At 47.8% G+C, this 17126-nt stretch overlaps 1 protein-coding gene across 2 annotated transcripts in view; it reads left to right on the plus strand.

Annotated features, from left to right (window-relative positions):
- The first annotated feature begins 1529 nt into the window (after nucleotides 1–1529).
- Nucleotides 1530–17126, plus strand: part of kdm2aa (lysine (K)-specific demethylase 2Aa) — a 29480-nt gene continuing 13883 nt past the window's right edge. Inside the window, exons 1-19 of one of the 2 annotated variants that reach the window (XM_069676896.1) lie at nucleotides 1530–1648; nucleotides 3432–3570; nucleotides 3685–3763; nucleotides 5032–5078; nucleotides 5294–5472; nucleotides 5754–5860; nucleotides 6020–6113; nucleotides 6187–6340; nucleotides 7432–7547; nucleotides 7648–7774; nucleotides 7849–8063; nucleotides 8161–8238; nucleotides 8565–8692; nucleotides 9249–9372; nucleotides 10369–10497; nucleotides 10657–10740; nucleotides 11083–11331; nucleotides 16801–16836; nucleotides 17004–17109. In XM_069676896.1, the coding sequence (XP_069532997.1) occupies nucleotides 1613–1648; nucleotides 3432–3570; nucleotides 3685–3763; nucleotides 5032–5078; nucleotides 5294–5472; nucleotides 5754–5860; nucleotides 6020–6113; nucleotides 6187–6340; nucleotides 7432–7547; nucleotides 7648–7774; nucleotides 7849–8063; nucleotides 8161–8238; nucleotides 8565–8692; nucleotides 9249–9372; nucleotides 10369–10497; nucleotides 10657–10740; nucleotides 11083–11331; nucleotides 16801–16836; nucleotides 17004–17109 (2227 nt within the window). In that variant the 5' untranslated portion in view covers nucleotides 1530–1612. The remainder of the gene's footprint in view (nucleotides 1649–3431; nucleotides 3571–3684; nucleotides 3764–5031; nucleotides 5079–5293; nucleotides 5473–5753; nucleotides 5861–6019; nucleotides 6114–6186; nucleotides 6341–7431; nucleotides 7548–7647; nucleotides 7775–7848; nucleotides 8064–8160; nucleotides 8239–8564; nucleotides 8693–9248; nucleotides 9373–10368; nucleotides 10498–10656; nucleotides 10741–11082; nucleotides 11332–16800; nucleotides 16837–17003; nucleotides 17110–17126) is intronic. The other variant, XM_069676895.1, reaches the window with a different exon arrangement.

Genomic DNA, 17126 nt, shown 5'->3' on the forward strand with positions numbered 1-17126 from the left:
AACTGAAATGTTGTGTCCACATGACAGCTGGAAGAGTGTACAGGTGTCCACGGGCCTGAATATAACTTAATATTCATGATCGTTTAACCTCCTGTGTGAGGTGTGGATTCAGGGCAGCATGTCAGAAATTCAGACTAACTCAGAGTAGCAGTCGGCCATGTCTTACAGAACTCACTCACTGACTCTGTTCCCCTCTGTCATATTTAATAGATTTATTATTAGCCTTATTATTATTGTTAGCTTGTGATAACATGTAGTATGATGTGTTTCCGCTTATATAATATCAGGTTCTTACTCTGTAGAGATTTATCATTTATATTAGTCTCTTGTCTTTTTGCTCTTTGATGATTTAAATCAATAAATTGTGTGTTTTACAGATTTTCAAACATTATTTACATTTTGATTCATTCGTCACAATCTGGCATGTTCCTCTCGCTCGCCGTATTCTCGCTTTGCGCTCCTAACAGACATCTCACATCAACCAATCACACGAGGCGTGCAACATTCCGCAGCCAATCAGCGCTCATTAGCTGAGCGTACACTTCCATTTATGGAGCTGCAGGCACTTCCTCGTTGAGGTGAGAGCTACAAAACGTGTCCCTCCGTTGATGTGAGGCTGTGGGGGCAAATTAAGGACTCGGAGGACGGCACGACCCCCGGACTACCGGAGCTTTGAGTCGGGGGACGCCGCTGTGTCAGTATGAGGGTGAGTTCTCTGAAACACGTCATTATTGAGCTGATTTAGGACAAACAGGAGGATGACTTGTTATATTGGGTAATGGGGCGGTGTAACTGCGTCACACTGGCGCGTGATTGGCCATTCTTTTTGATTGACACCGCGTCGGTCGATTTATCTACTGTTTTGAGCTACATTAGCCAATCATGTGTGAGGTCGTTTTCAGGGTGTGCTGCTATTGGTCCTAAACCAGCTCCTTCGTGTGTCTATTGGTTATTCTCGTCCAATCACAGTACACAATTATTTCACATGACTGACACGGCTGTAGTCCAATGACTGCCTCCCCGGTGCGTCTGTGATTGGCCCAATGTCCGTTTGTGGGCGGGACATGGTGATGTTTTGTGATGGGATGGAAAATGGCGGCTGTTCGGAGACCGTATCAACTTTAAACCAAAGTAGTGCAGCAGGAGCCGAGCAGGGCTTCTTTTCCGGTGTGTTATGAATAACTACAGGCTGTTATTTTAGAGGGACACTCGCTCATCGAGAGGTATCTGTCATTAAAGCGGTAATCCTTCCACAAAGCGAACATTAGGCGGGCACGAGCTGAGCGGAGGGAACAAAGCTCGAGTATCAGCAGGCTGCGTGTCGGCAGAGGACTCCTGTTTGTTCTCTTATTATCTCATTATATGTGTTATTATTAATCAGTGAGTTTGTGTAGTGGGCCTGTTTGAAGGACACAGCTCCACATTTAGCCTCTCGTGTACCCACACCTGTGTGAGGTCAGATCAGAAACGGTTAACACACGTTAGACTGCAGACCACTCTGTGTCCACTCCCTTGGTTAAAGTTAGTTAGTGAGAGAAGTTACGTCAGCTGACCAGATAAACCAGCTGCCTGTTTTCGGCCCAATGGGTCCACATTAACTGGTTCTGTTCTCATGGATGATTCAAAGCCCCGGTACAGCAAGCGGCTGGTGAGTTCACAGGGAACACTAACTTTACTGACTGACTAACTGATTAACCGACTAACCCTCTGTTCCACCTGCTCAGGTGTGTTCACAAAACATGTTGGTTAAACAGGATTCCATATAAAACACATTTCACCATCTAAACAATTTTATTTTAACACTTGTTACAGTTTATTGGAGGTTTTTAACCACACAGCAGCAAAGGCAAATAATGATAATGTAAAGTAAGAGTTATTTGTCATCTTAGTAAATGTGTTTGTCATTAATGAGTCATTTATAGCTGAGTAAGTCTACAGACGATTCCTGTTGTGTGTTGGGCAGCTACTTATTACACCCGTTTCCCACTAAAATTAGTGCATTGACGTCGGTTTGTCAGGCCCTGGAAGACCCGCTAATAAGAGCCGATTGTCTATTTTCCCATTGCCAGTGAAGAATCCTCCTGTCTGTCTCTTTTCTGCTGCTTTTTCTATCCATCACTCATTCAGTCTGTTTATCAAACTCGGCACCGAGAAATCTGGAAAGATGTTCGAGCCCTGCTCGGACTGAGATTAGCGCGTCGACCCAGGTTTTGTTTCCATCAGGGACGCAGTAATCCAACATTTTCATGGATCACTCATCCCGTTGCTGTAACAGTTACTGGAGTTCTCTCTTTGTAGTTTTTGTTTCTTTACCATGCGGTCCAGTCTATAAGTTGTGCAATGGAATCAATGTCGAGTAGGGATCTTAATAATTAACTGTTAACTGACAATAAGAATGTTGACTGATTAATACTATCTGTTAAACAGTTAAAACAAAGCTTTTTTGCATATCTCTGCTCCTGGGACATCACAGTACCGTCTGAGCGGGTCTTCTTCATGGCAAGTCTCACAGTCAACAGACTGCACTCCAGACTAACCCCACAGCATGTCCATATGTTGCTCTTTCCTACATAATAAGGACTGGTGTAGGCCTGGCCTTTTTATCGCAGAAGCGATTATTGCCCGGGGCTACTGCAGAGTCATTTGACCCGGGTCTGAATGCCGATTGTAACCTTTCCCACTGCGGGTGTTGGTGGTTGTTAGCGGTTGTTAGCAGGCTTTTTGGCCAGTGGGAAAGGGGCTGTAGTGAGCTAAGTAAACAGTTGCAGTAAATTTAGCTTCACTGCACTGAAGCTACCCCTCACAGAAATGTAGCAGGCTAAGCTACAGCAACAGTGTAAAGGTAGCTTGTTACTTTTAAGCTATTTAAGCTTCTCTTGAGCACCACCTGATGGTGATAAATGGTAATTGTGGGAGCACACTCCCCGGTTTAGACTGTTTGCTTCATCTGAGCGTCGAGTTTGTTTCTTCTTCTTTGGATTTTCACTTCTTGTTGAAGTTGTATCTGTAGTCATCCATCTTTTCTTTGTTTGTTCAGCCATAGTAGATTACTGTTTAAATGCAACACTTGCAGAGAGCGGAAAAGCAGCCGCTTAGCTCCGCCTACCCTCTCTGGCAGACCAACCACTGCTGGATGATGGAAAACGCATCACTAACTGGGCGTCGCCACAGACAGCCAGCCCATAATAATACTATATACTGCAGATGCAAAGGCTTTCATCAGTGGGCCATAGGCTCAGTCACCATGTGTTACCTCATTCAGAGAGAGAGAGAGACGTACAGACGTTTATTTACATGAACATCTTTGAGATTATCACTTTAACTTTCATCCATCCATCACTCCGTCCATCCATCACTCTGCAGTGTGTTCAGAGAGCAGACTCATGTCATAGTACAGGGATTAAACAGTGCCCCCCCCCCCCCTTCTCCAGAGGGCCGGTACCCGTCGGCGTTACCATGACGACGGCATCTCAGATGAGGAGATTGACGGGCGGAGGATGTTTGACCTGGAGGAGAAGGTCATCAGTCAGAGGTTCAGCTCTGACCGTGTCCTCCGCATGGAGGGGAAAGGTAAGAAACCCTGAGTACAGGCTTTCAGGCTGTGCAGGTGTTTTAGGTGAGTGCTCACAGGCAGCAGTGCATGATGGGAAATATGCCTGCAACATCTCTGTTTTCATCTGTCAGACCTGACGTACGAGTTTGTGCAGAGAGGAGGCCTGAGGGACCCCATCCTGTTCGAGAGGCCCGAGGGACTGGGACTCAAGTAGGCTCCTCCTCCTCCTCCTCCTCCTCCTCCTCCTCCTCCTCCTCCTCCTCCTCAGTATATTAACCTGTCCTCTCCTCCTCCTCCTCCTCCTCCTCCTCCTCCGTATATTAACGTCTCCTCCTCCTCCTCCTCAGTATATTAACGTCTCCTCCTCCTCCTCCTCAGTATATTAACGTCTCCTCCTCCTCCTCCTCAGTATATTAACGTCTCCTCCTCCTCCTCCTCCTCCTCAGTATATTAACGTCTCCCCCTCCTCCTCCTCCTCCTCCTCCTCAGTATATTAACGTGTCCTCTCCTCCTCCTCCTCCTCCTCAGTATATTAACGTCCTCTCCTCCTCCTCCTCCTCCTCAGTATATTAACGTGTCCTCTCCTCCTCCTCCTCCTCCTCCTCAGTATATTAACGTGTCCTCTCCTCCTCCTCCTCCTCCTCAGTATATTAACGTCTCTCCCCCCCCCCCTCCTCAGTATATTAACGTGTCCTCTCCTCCTCCTCCTCCTCCTCCTCAGTATATTAACGTGTCCTCTCCTCCTCCTCCTCCTCCTCCTCCTCCTCCTCCTCAGTATATTAACGTGTCCTCTCCTCCTCCTCCTCAGTATATTAACGTCTCCCCCCCCCCTCCTCCTCCTCAGTATATTAACGTGTCCTCTCCTCCTCCTCCTCCTCCTCAGTATATTAACGTGTCCTCTCCTCCTCCTCCTCCTCAGTATATTAACGTCTCCCCCTCCTCCTCCTCCTCCTCCTCCTCCTCCTCCTCCTCCTCAGTATATTAACGTGTCCTCTCCTCCTCCTCCTCCTCCTCCTCAGTATATTAACGTGTCCTCTCCTCCTCCTCCTCCTCCTCAGTATATTAACGTCTCTCCCCCCCCCCCTCCTCAGTATATTAACGTGTCCTCTCCTCCTCCTCCTCCTCCTCCTCAGTATATTAACGTGTCCTCTCCTCCTCCTCCTCCTCCTCCTCCTCCTCCTCCTCCTCAGTATATTAACGTGTCCTCTCCTCCTCCTCCTCAGTATATTAACGTGTCCTCTCCTCCTCCTCCTCAGTATATTAACGTCTCCCCCCCCCCTCCTCCTCCTCAGTATATTAACGTGTCCTCTCCTCCTCCTCCTCCTCCTCCTCAGTATATTAACGTGTCCTCTCCTCCTCCTCCTCCTCAGTATATTAACGTCTCCCCCTCCTCCTCCTCCTCCTCCTCCTCCTCCTCAGTATATTAACGTGTCCTCTCCTCCTCTTCTTCCTCCTCCTCCTCCTCCTCCTTGTTGCAGGATGCCTGATGCAGACTTCAGTGTGAACGATGTGAAGATGTTTGTTGGTAAGAACTCGTCACATTGTTTGAATCTGAGCGTGTTCACAGCCGAACAACGACTCATTCCATGTGTTCTTAGGACAGGGCTGATAAATGACTGGGTTACCTTTCAAAATAAAAGCACTCATTTGACCAAACTGACTCATGTTGCACTTTCCGTTCAGGAGTTTAAAAGCTGTGTGATGTGAAGTCCTGATTGTGTGTGTGTGCGTGTCCCTCAGGTAGCAGACGTATGATCGATGTGATGGATGTTAGCACTCAGAAGGGGACGGAGATGTCCATGGCTCAGTGGACCCGCTACTATGAGACGCCCCCCCCTCAGAGAGACAAGCTGTACAATGTGATCAGTCTGGAGTTCAGCCACACCAAGCTGGAGAACCTGGTCACCAGACCCCACACTGTATGTTAAACAAACACACAGTACACACACACACACACACACACACACACACACACACACACACACACACACACACACACACACACACACACGCGCTGCAGACAGTCTGCTGCCGCGTGACAGACGGCGGCAGGCGGTCTGCGGCTGTGCGGCGGGTGGTCTGCGGACGCGGGGCAGATGGTCTGAAGACTTTGTGGTGAACTCATGTAGTGACATGAACTGTTCGCAACAATCCAAGGCGCTCTGTAGGATCCATGAGGACTTTTTGTGTGTGCGTGCAGGTGGATCTGATAGACTGGGTGGACAACATGTGGCCTCGACACCTGAAGGAGCGACAGAGAGACTCCACAAACTCCATCACTGACATGCAGTACCCCAAAGTTCAGAAGTAAGGGCTCATGTTACACCTGCAGGAGAGGAGCATGATGGGACATATTATTAAACGTGTATAAGTCTTTACTGTGTGTGTGTGTGTGTGTGTGTGTGTGTGTGTGTGTGTGTGTGTGTGTGTGTGTGTGTGTGTGTGTGTGTGTGTGTGTGTGTGTAGGTACTGTCTGATGAGTGTGGAGGGGTGCTACACAGACTTCCACATTGACTTTGGAGGGACATCAGTGTGGTACCACATCCTGAGAGGCAGCAAGGTCAGATATTAAAGACTTTATAGTACAACGTGACATCACAGTGTGTGTCTGACCTACACCTGTGTGTCCTCAGGTGTTCTGGCTGATCCCGCCCACCCCTCAGAACCTGGAGCTGTATGAGAACTGGGTTCTGTCGGGGAAGCAGGGCGATGTGTTCCTGGGAGACCGTGTGGGTGACTGTCAGAGGATCGAGCTGAAGCAGGGCTGCACCTTCATCATCCCCTCAGGTGTGCATCCTATACTGTGTCTACATGTTGTGTCTCTATAGCCTCTTTCACACCTGACATTTTCCTGACAATTTCAGGACCGTCTGACCCCAACATTACCCAGAGTTGCCCTTTCACACATGTCCCTCACAGCGGGAGATTAATTCTGTCATGTGTCTTATTTTTTTTAATCTGTCAAAATGATCGTCATCCATGATCGATTAACTTGCTGGACACTCGCCCCTCGCGTTCTGTCTCTCCCATACCTGCAGCAGCGTCTCACACGTGCTCATCAGAAAACACACACGCAGGTGTAAATGCACTGATTGAGGTTTTCTCTGAAGTACTGACCTTCTAATTCTGTTTTTAAAGATTGTAAGTCCAGCTGTGTAGTGTCGGGTTTGATCGTTTCGAAACAGAACGACGAGCCTCTTTCACACGCGGCTCACCTGCAGCTATGAAAACGAGATCGCAGGTGAAAAAGCTCAAAACGCGAGTTGTTGCCTTTTTTTTTTTTGGCGACATTGTAAAACGTGCAGCTCATGATAGATGTGAACAGAGCAGACGAATGGGAAGAGAGAAGCAGAGAGAGCTGCTGTGTACAGGTACAGCAGGTGAAGGTGTGTGCAGGTCCAGCAGGTGAAGAGAAGGTGAGCAGAATAAAGTAATAAACACTAACACGTGGTGGAGACGAATGAAGAACAGTTATAAAGTAATTACGATATAACTTTACGCTGGAGGTACCCTGAATGTCTATCAGGTCACAGGTGGGCTGAGATCTGTCTCACTACAGCGCTATGAAGACACAACAAACAGATGTTACTGAGATTTAATGACAATAAACAGGCTGAGAGGATGCTGAGAGAACTACATCAGGAGGCAGGTTTGTAAGAAGTCTGAACTCATGCTTTGTCAGGTCTGTCTGCAGGACGAGAAGAACACTACTTTAAAATGACATTTTTTTTGAATGGGGTTTGGTTTGAAGTTGTCTTTAAGTTGACTTAGGCTGTGTGAAAAATCTGCTTCCTGGTCTGAACAAACTTCACTGACTCACACACTCAGTAGCTGCAAGACTGTATTTGTTAGTATGCGTGCATGTGTGTGACACTCAGGCTGGATCCACGCCGTCTACACTCCAGTGGACTCAATGGTGTTTGGAGGAAACTTCCTGCACAGCTTCAACATCCCCATGCAGCTCAACATCTGTAACATCGAGGACAGAACACGGGTACGCGCACACACGCGCACACACGCGCACACACAAACATAATGTCCTTTATTCTGTTCATGATGAAGGGATGTTACAATAGTTGTGCCTCCTCTGGCAGGTCCCGGTGAAGTTTCGTTACCCGTTCTACTACGAGATGTGCTGGTACGTGTTGGAGCGTTACGTGTTCAGCATGACGAGGACCTCGTACCTCACGCCAGAGTTCCAGAAACACTCGCTGGGCATCGGTACGGGAGAGCGTCTTAACGATCGGTTACTGGGTAAATTACTGTCTTTCATTAAATGATTTTTCGTCTGTCAGGTCTGAAGAAACCTGCCAGCTCTGAAGCCTCCTCTGAGCAGCTGAAGGAGGAGGAGGAGGAGGTCAGTGATGAAGAGGAGCAGCAGGTTCATGTGACTCCTCTGGAGCTGGAGGGGATGTGGAACCTGTTGGGAAAACTGGAGGCTCTGCCCTCCAACAAGAAGTGTGTCCCTGCAGGAATACACAATGCCCCGGCTCTCATCACACACATCAAGGTGTGTGTGTGTGTGTGTGTGTGTGTGTGTGTGATTGCACCAGCAGAAGAATAAAACACTCTTCTTCTTCATACGTAACACCCTCTCTCTTCCGCAGGCTCTTCTTAAGGAACACGCCAACGACAATCCCAAACTTTCGTACACGGGGAAACCCATCGTCAGGTGGCCCAAGAGGGTGAGCAGACTGCCCCGTGATGATGAGGATTTATGTTGTGACCCTGGTGAATGGTAGTCTGGAATGAATCCTCAGCAGCTCTCCAGTTCAGATGAAGTCATATTTCACTGAACATCTGTCGTTCAGCCTGTCCTTGGTACACTGCAGTTTAAAAGCAGACATGCCCAGCCATGGAGATGATGCTCATGTTGTCCCTGATATGTCCTGTAGCACATGAAGAACACCACATGGAGACTGTCCTCCTGCTGTCAGTGAACTTCCTGCATCAGCTGCTCTCCATCCCACATGCTCATAACAAATATTGCATGTGTTATTCTCCTCCTCAGCCCTCCTGGTACCAGCCTCCTCCTCCTCCACCTCCTCCTCCTCGCCCTAAACTGGCCACCACCCCCATCGTGCCCCGCCCACAGAAGCCCGCCTCCTCCATGTCTGTGCTGAGACGCCGCAGGGTCAGGTAATACAGCTACCCTGACCGGTTAGAGCTCAGGTTGGTTAGAGCTCTGGCCGGTTAGAGCTCTGGCCGGTTAGAGCTCTGGCCGGTTAGAGCTCAGGTTGGTTAGAGCTCTGGCCGGTTAGAATTCTGGCCGGTTAGAGCTCAAGTTGGTTAGAGCTCTGGCCGGTTAGAGCTCAGGTTGGTTAGAGCTCTGGCCGGTTAGAGCTCAGGTTGGTTCGAGCTCTGACCGGAGTGGCCCCAAACAACTTCCTTGTGGCTCTCCACAACTCATTGCTCTTACATCAGAAAACTACCAAATGTACAGTATATTCCCTGTTGGTGAGGTAACTTTTAATCCATGCAACAGCAGGTATTTCAAAGCCATAACAACTTATTATTAATAATTAATAATAATTATTATTTAATAATAACTTATAATCAAGTATATCAAACTCTGCGCTCAAGTCCAACAATACCATAACTCATCAAGATTAATAACTCATGTTTACAGTTCATGTTACCTGTACAGGTGTGTGATGTGGGTCTCTGCTCAGGTGTGTAATGTGTCTCTCTGCAGGTGTAAGCGGTGTGAGGCGTGTATGCGGCCTGAGTGTGGAGAGTGTAACTTCTGCAGAGATATGAAGAAGTTTGGAGGACCGGGCAAACTCAAACAGACCTGTGTGCTCCGACAGTGCCTCTCTGTACGTCACACCTGAATTTATATTACCTGTATATAGGGGTGGGCGGTATTCTGGTTTCACACCATCAGCGGTGTCACGTTCTGCCACGACATGGATTTTGCAATACCGTGATAAATGCTAACATTTGGTTTTCGTGCACGTTTTCTATAACGTATCTACAGGAAAACTACATCTGATATCCCATAGCCATCTCTTCCACAGAGCACACAGAGACCTGACGCTCTGCATGCAGAGTGTGCGTGCGTGTCACTTGCCTATAAACATGCGCGACGCTGCAGCCGTCAGTGGGATAATTAAGTTGGCTTTTCAGTAAATGTGTCCCCGTTATTAGCGGAACTTCACCCCTGTGTTGTTTAACGCCGTGGCCACATGAACGGACCGTGCACGGAGCAGAGGTGTTGCGGAGCGGCTTCACCTGATGCACACACACGGCATGAGGTTGTGCGTTCAGTGACAGGAAGTAGGATGCGCGAGTTTGGTTTCCAAAAGTTCCCGTCACGCGGCTGCTCACGCATAAACAAACATTTGAGCACATTTAGAAACGGTAGATGACGAGTAACCCAGCTGCAGCCCACAGGTCTGTTTGTAGCTACTGAACCAGGTGTGGTAAAAGGAGTAGGGTTTTTGTTTAGTAAAATAGAAAACAGACTTTAAAGTCCCAAATAATTAAAAGGTTGATTGTTTATATGAAAACACATTGATGTGTTCCCATACATTACTCAAAAGATGATTCTAGCTCTTTTTGCTCTATTGTTAGAGTACCTTTTCATTTTATAATACTGCAAGATAATACAGACACCGCAAAGAGGAAAATAAATATTAAATATAATGGGTCATGTCGCCTACCCCTGCCATAAACCTGTAAAAGACATGAAAAGTGAAACCGCCAGAATATTAAAAAGTACCGCGATACCGATTTCTAGTCCTACCGCCCAGCACTACCTTTATATCACATGACATGTTTATGTGTGGTTATAACTCCGCCCCTTTCTGCAGCCCGGCCTCCCTCTGTCTGCCGTGTGTGAGATCTGTAAGGAGCCCAACCAGGAGGAGACCGGAGACCCCTCCCTCATTCTGATGGAGTGCTCCAACTGTGCACAGATAGTTCATCCTGCCTGCCTCACGGTAACTAACACACACACACACACACACACAGCAGTAAAGTGTGTATCAGTAGTGTGTTTTATTAAGTCACCAAAGAATACATCAGGGAAACTCTGCACGTCCACTCATGTCAGACATGTTTATTAATGTCCACCCTCTTCTCTCCTGCTTGTCCTGCAGGTTCAGGGAGAAGGACTGGTGAACAAAGACCTGCCCAGCTGCTGGGAGTGTCCCAAGTGTGTGCAGGGCATCACCGACCCAGAGGTACACACGCATGCACGCACGCACACACACCCACACAGATCCATACACACACATGCATACAAAGCTAACAGGTACTCTTCTATTTTCTATGATTTATTTTCTTTTGGTTGATTAACTTCCTGTTTCCCGTTGATTTGGGATGTTTTTCTTCCTGTTACCTGTTGATTTGGGATGTTTTACTTCCTGTTTCCCGTTGATTTGGGATGTTTTACTTCCTGTTTCCCGTTGATTTGGGATGTTTTACTTCCTGTTTCCCGTTGATTTGGGGTGTTTTACTTCCTGTTTCCCGTTGATTTGGGGTGTTTTACTTCCTGTTTCCTGTTGCTGTGATATGGCTGTCAGTCATCAGGCAGTGATGAGTCGCTGGCTGCCGGCCACCAGCAGCACATCCGTTCCCGCGGGCCCCTGGTCCTCAGGCTGGGCCCCGGGCCCTCTGCTGCGTTGGGGGGTCCTGGGGGCTCCCAGCAGGATGGGGAAGTGGTCCGCTGTGGGTTCTTCCCTCCTCCTCCTCTCCCCTGCTGCTCTTCCTCCTCAGCGTCACTTCTCTTGGTGGCGGCCCCTCTGCCTTCTCAGCCAATCAGCTCGAGACTGGTGAGAGGAGCCGCCTACTCTGCATTCCCCCCCCCCCCCCCCCCCCAACCCCCCACATGTGCCCCCCCTCCATGTTTATCCAGAGAACAGACCCAGCTCTTATTGTGAAATGTTAGACAGATCAGGTACATACAGGAAATCATTCTGTGTCTCTGCTCTCTGATCACTGTCTGTTCCCTTTTCATGCTTCTTACATGGTTTCTCTCCTATTCATCCTCACCTGAAGTTAGGACGTTCACCCGAAAGTCAGGACGTTCACCCGAAAGTCAGGACGTTCACCCGTAAGTGAGAACATTCACCCGAAGTCAGTACATTACTTGAAGTCAGGACGTTCACCCGAAATCAGTTCATTAACTTGAAGTCAGGACGTTCACCCGAAGTCAGGACGTTCACCCGTAAGTGAGAACGTTCACCCGAAGTCAGTACATTAACTTGAAGTCAGGACGTTAACTTGAAGTCAGGACGTTAACTTCACCCGAAAGTGAGGACGTTCACCCGGAAGTGAGGACGTTCACCCGAAATCGAGGACGTTCACCTGAAGTCAGGACGTTCACCCGGAAGTGAGGACGTTCACCTGAAGTCAGGACGTTCACCCGTAAGTGAGAACATTCACCCGAAGTCAGTACATTACTTGAAGTCAGGACGTTCACCCGAAATCAGTTCATTAACTTGAAGTCAGGACGTTCACCCGTACGTGAGAACGTTCACCCGAAGTCAGTACATTAACTTGAAGTCAGGACGTTAACTTGAAGTCAGGACGTTAACTTGAAGTCAGGGCGTTAACTTCACCCGAAAGTGAGGACGTTCACCCGAAATCGAGGACGTTCACCTGAAGTCAGGACGTTCACCCATAAGTGAGGACGTTCACCTGAAGTCAGGACGTTCACCCGTAAGTGAGGACGTTCACCCGTAAGTGAGGACGTTCACCCGTAAGTGAGGACGTTCACCTGAAGTCAGGACGTTAACTTGAAGTGAGGACGTTCACCCGAAGTGAGGACATTAACTTGAAGTGAGGACGTTAACTTGAAGTGAGGACGTTAACTTGAAGTCAGGACGTTAACTTGAAGTGAGGACGTTAACTTCACCCGAAAGTGAGGACGTTAACTTCACCCGAAAGTGAGGACGTTCACCTGAAGTCAGGACGTTCACCCGTAAGTGAGGACGTTCACCCGTAAGTGAGGACGTTAACTTGAAGTGTGGACGTTCACCCGAAAATGAGGACGTTAACTTGAAGTGAGGACGTTCACCCGTAAATGAGGACGTTAACTTGAAGTCCCGTAAGTGAGGACGTTAACTTGAAGTGAGGACGTTAACTTGAAGTGAGGACGTTAACTTGAAGTGAGGACGTTAACTTGAAGTCACGACGTTCACCCGTAAGTGAGGACGTTAACTTGAAGTCACGACGTTCACCCGTAAGTGAGGACGTTCACCCGTAAGTGAGGACGTTCACCCGTAAGTGAGGACGTTAACTTGAAGTGAGGACGTTAACTTGAAGTGAGGACATTCACCCGAAAGTGAGGACGTTCACCCGAAAGTGAGGACGTTAACTTGAAGTGAGGACGTTCACCCGTAAGTGAGGACGTTCACCCGTAAGTGAGGACGTTCACCCGTAAATGAGGACGCTAACTTGAAGTCACGACGTTCACCCGTAAATGAGGACGCTAACTTGAAGTCACGACGTTCACCCGTAAGTGAGGACGTTCAGCCGTAAATGAGGACGTTAACTTGAAGTCCCGTAAGTGAGGACGTTCAGCCGTAAATGAGGACGTTAACTTGAAGTCCCGTAAGTGAGGACGTTAACTTGAAGTGAGGACGTTAACTTGAAGTGAGGACGTTCACCCGAAAGTGAGGACGTTCAGCCGTAAATGAGGACGTTAACTTGAAGTCCCGTAAGTGAGGACGTTAACTTGAAGTGAGGACGTTAACTTGAAGTGAGGACGTTAACTTGAAGTGAGGACGTTAACTTGAAGTCAGGACGTTCACCCGAAAGTGAGGACGTTCACTTGAAGTGAGGACGTTCACCCGTAAGTGAGGACGTTCACCCGTAAGTGAGGACGTTCACCCGTAAATGAGGACGCTAACTTGAAGTCACGACGTTCACCCGTAAGTGAGGACGTTCACCCGTTAGTGAGGACGTTAACTTGAAGTGAGGACGTTAACTTGAAGTGAGGACGTTAACTTGAAGTCAGGATGTTAACTTGAAGTCACGACGTTCACCCGAAAGTGAGGACGTTCACCCGAAAATGAGGACGTTCACCCGAAAGTGAGGACGTTAACTTGAAGTGAGGACGTTCACCCGTAAATGAGGACGTTAAATTGAAGTCCCATAAGTGAGGACGTTCAGCCGTAAGTGAGGACGTTCAGCCGTAAATGAGGACGTTAACTTGAAGTCCCGTAAGTGAGGACGTTAACTTGAAGTGAGGACGTTAACTTGAAGTGAGGACGTTAACTTGAAGTCACGACGTTCACCCGTAAGTGAGGACGTTAACTTGAAGTGAGGACGTTAACTTGAAGTGAGGACGTTCACTTGAAGTCACGACGTTCACCCGTAAGTGAGGACGTTCACCCGTAAGTGAGGACGTTCACCCGTAAATGAGGACGTTCACCCGTAAATGAGGACGTTAACTTGAAGTGAGGACGTTCACCCGTATGTGAGGACGTTAACTTGAAGTCACAACGTTCACCCGTAAGTGAGGACGTTCACCCGAAAATGAGGACGTTCACCCGAAAATGAGGACGTTAACTTGAAGTGAGGACGTTAACTTGAAGTGAGGACGTTCAGCCGTAAGTGAGGACGTTCAGCCGTAAGTGAGGACGTTCAGCCGTAAATGAGGACGTTAACTTGAAGTCCCGTAAGTGAGGTCGTTAACTTGAAGTGAGGACGTTAACTTGAAGTGAGGACGTTAACTTGAAGTCACGACGTCCACCCGTAAGTGAGGACGTTCACCCGTAAGTGAGGACGTTCACCCGTAAATGAGGACGTTCACCCGTAAATGAGGACGTTAACTTGAAGTGAGGACGTTAACTTGAAGTCAGGACGTTCACCCGAAAGTGAGGACGTTCACCCGAAGTGAGGACGTTAACTTGAAGTCACGACGTTCACCCGTAAGTGAGGACGTTAACTTGAAGTGAGGACGTTAACTTGAAGTGAGGACGTTAACTTGAAGTGAGGACGTTCAACCGTAAATGAGGACGTTAACTTGATGTCCCGTAAGTGAGGACTTTAACTTGAAGTGAGGACGTTCACCCGTAAGTGAGGACGTTCACCAGAAAGTGAGGACGTTAACTTGAAGTCAGGACGTTCACCCGTAAGTGAGGACGTTAACTTGAAGTGAGGACGTTAACTTGAAGTCAGGACGTTCACCCGTAAGTGAGGACGTTCACCCGTATGTGAGGACGTTATCTTGAAGTGAGGACGTTATCTTGAAGTGAGGACGTTAGCCCGTAAGTGAGGACGTTAACTTGAAGTCAGGACGTTAACTTGAAGTCAGGATGTTCACCCGTAAGTGAGGACGTTAACTTGAAGTGAGGACGTTAACTTGAAGTGAGGACGTTAACTTGAAGTCACGACGTTCACCCGTAAGTCAGGACGTTCACCCGTAAGTGAGGACGTTCACCCGTAAGTGAGGACGTTCACCCGTAAGTGAGGACGTTAACTTGAAGTCACGACGTTCACCCGTAAGTCAGGACGTTCACCCGTAAGTGAGGACGTTCACCCGTAAGTGAGGACGTTAACTTGAAGTCAGGACGTTCACCCGTAAGTCATGACGTGGTGACCAATCACGTACAAGTACCAAAAATACCGGTTCTCGATACCCATCCCTACCTGGCAGAGCAGGAGCAGAACCAGAACCATATGACTGCTTTGTGTTTATAGGTGGTTCACATACCACAGAGGAGCTGTGTTAGATGTTCAGGTGTGCTTCGATAAACAGAAGCAGGATGATGTGAGTAAAGGACCTCTGCTCAGGTGTCATTAACATATCAGGGATCCTGGCTCATATGTGGTGCAGCTGCAGCTCTGTGTGCTGACAGGCTCTGAGTCCGGTGTTTCTATTCTAACATGAAGTCAAACCTTTGATCCGTTTATCACCCTGTTGTCACTGACGTTAGCTGTGCATGCTAGCTCTGAACAGGTCCGCGCAGATATGAAGCTTTTGTTTACATAACAAAGTTATCACATTATAAGGACAGAAGAAGAAGTGATGTTGGTGCGCCTCCTGTGTCTCTGAGTTCACGCCGCCTTTTAAATCTTAATCACTGTTGTCCTGTATTGTTCTATATGGAAATATGAGGTGTTTCCCTGGAATGCACAGACAAACTGTTATACCTGACCTGACAGTGGTGAAAGGTATCGAAGCTTTAAACTACAAGAGAACTACAGTCAGATGTTCAACGCAAAGCTGCTGTAGCAAAAGAGAGAAGGCAGCTGTGGTCGAGCGACACAGACAGGAAGTGAAGAGAGTGAGCGCCGTTAATGGGAATAAAGCAGTGAAACATTATGTTCTGATTGTTTCACAGTGGTTAAACAACAAACAGACATGCCTACACCTCCGTATGACCCGCAGGAAGGGACAGGGTTTTGTTTTGCGCTTCATCCTGCAGACTGCCCAGCGCCGAAAGCCCAGAAGCGTCCCAAACAGCAGAATAATGAGAAGAATAGAAACACAGTCGAAGGGCAGATACAGCTCACACTTCTCCTGGATGATGAGTGATGATTAAGAGGGAATATTTAATATGGAAAGTCCTGCTCATTAAGCATTTCATTATTACTAACACTCTGTCAGCTGCACGGTGTTTAGAGACTGTTTTCTGTCGCAGCTGTGTGAAGGAGGGGAATTTAAAACAAGCAAATCACCTCATTTTTGTGTGTGTTCGTGTTACTCACCTCTATTTAATTAGATTATTTATTTTTGTGTTATTTATGCTGCTACAGAAACACTATCATCATCTGTTATTTTTCTGGTAAACTCTTGTGAAACATTTAAATATATCTGGTAATTAAAACCATAGCGTCTTTGGGACCCACTCAGAGCTCCACCTGTGGGCTCCGGGGCCTCGCTGCCCTGAACACCATCACTGCTCAGTGCTTTGCAGTTTAGATTCAACCCTGAAGGAGACGCAGCAGAACCTCACAGAACATTAATGAGTGTGACCTTCATTTGGAGGTGGACTCGTCCTGTAATGAGTCAACATTCTGCTTCATTCTTATCTTTGATGTTTTAACATGTTTACACTGACTGCAGAGAACTGCAGAACGCTGGTTCTCTTTAGATCCCATGTTGGTCATCAAACCATCACATTGTTGAACATGATGTCAGCTTCTGTCCTCAAATAGGATCAATGCCCGTCTGAGATAAAACCTCCAATGTCCTCACTCCTCCTCTTTCTTCTCCTCTTCCTCCTCTTCCCTCCCTCCTTTCTTCTCCTCTTCCTCTTCCTCCTCCTCCTCCCTCCTCCCTCCTCCAGCAAGCTAAAGGACACAAAGCTGAAGGCCTCCCTCTGGTGAGTGTTATTGTCTCTATTTTAACATGTTAACAACATCATTTATTTTATTGATGTAATGTCTCTTTACTTACTGTTTCTGTTTTTGTCTCACCTCTCCTTCTGTCTCTCCTTTCCTTCTATGTCCTTGCATCCTTCCTTCCTTTCCTTCTCTTCTGCACATCCAGAAGCGTAAATCTTCCTCCCTGTTGGACGCTCGTATGGCCAAGATCTACCGCCGACAGAGACACAGCCACGACGGGGACGACTCTGCCAGCGATGATGATGATGAAGGTCAGTGCCTGCTGGCA

The sequence above is a fragment of the Semicossyphus pulcher genome, unplaced genomic scaffold (genome assembly GCF_022749685.1).
Source record: "Semicossyphus pulcher isolate SPU_LCO1_2020_fin unplaced genomic scaffold, fSemPul1.0.p SCAF_27, whole genome shotgun sequence".
In the NCBI taxonomy this organism is placed as follows: Eukaryota; Metazoa; Chordata; class Actinopteri; order Labriformes; family Labridae; genus Semicossyphus; species Semicossyphus pulcher.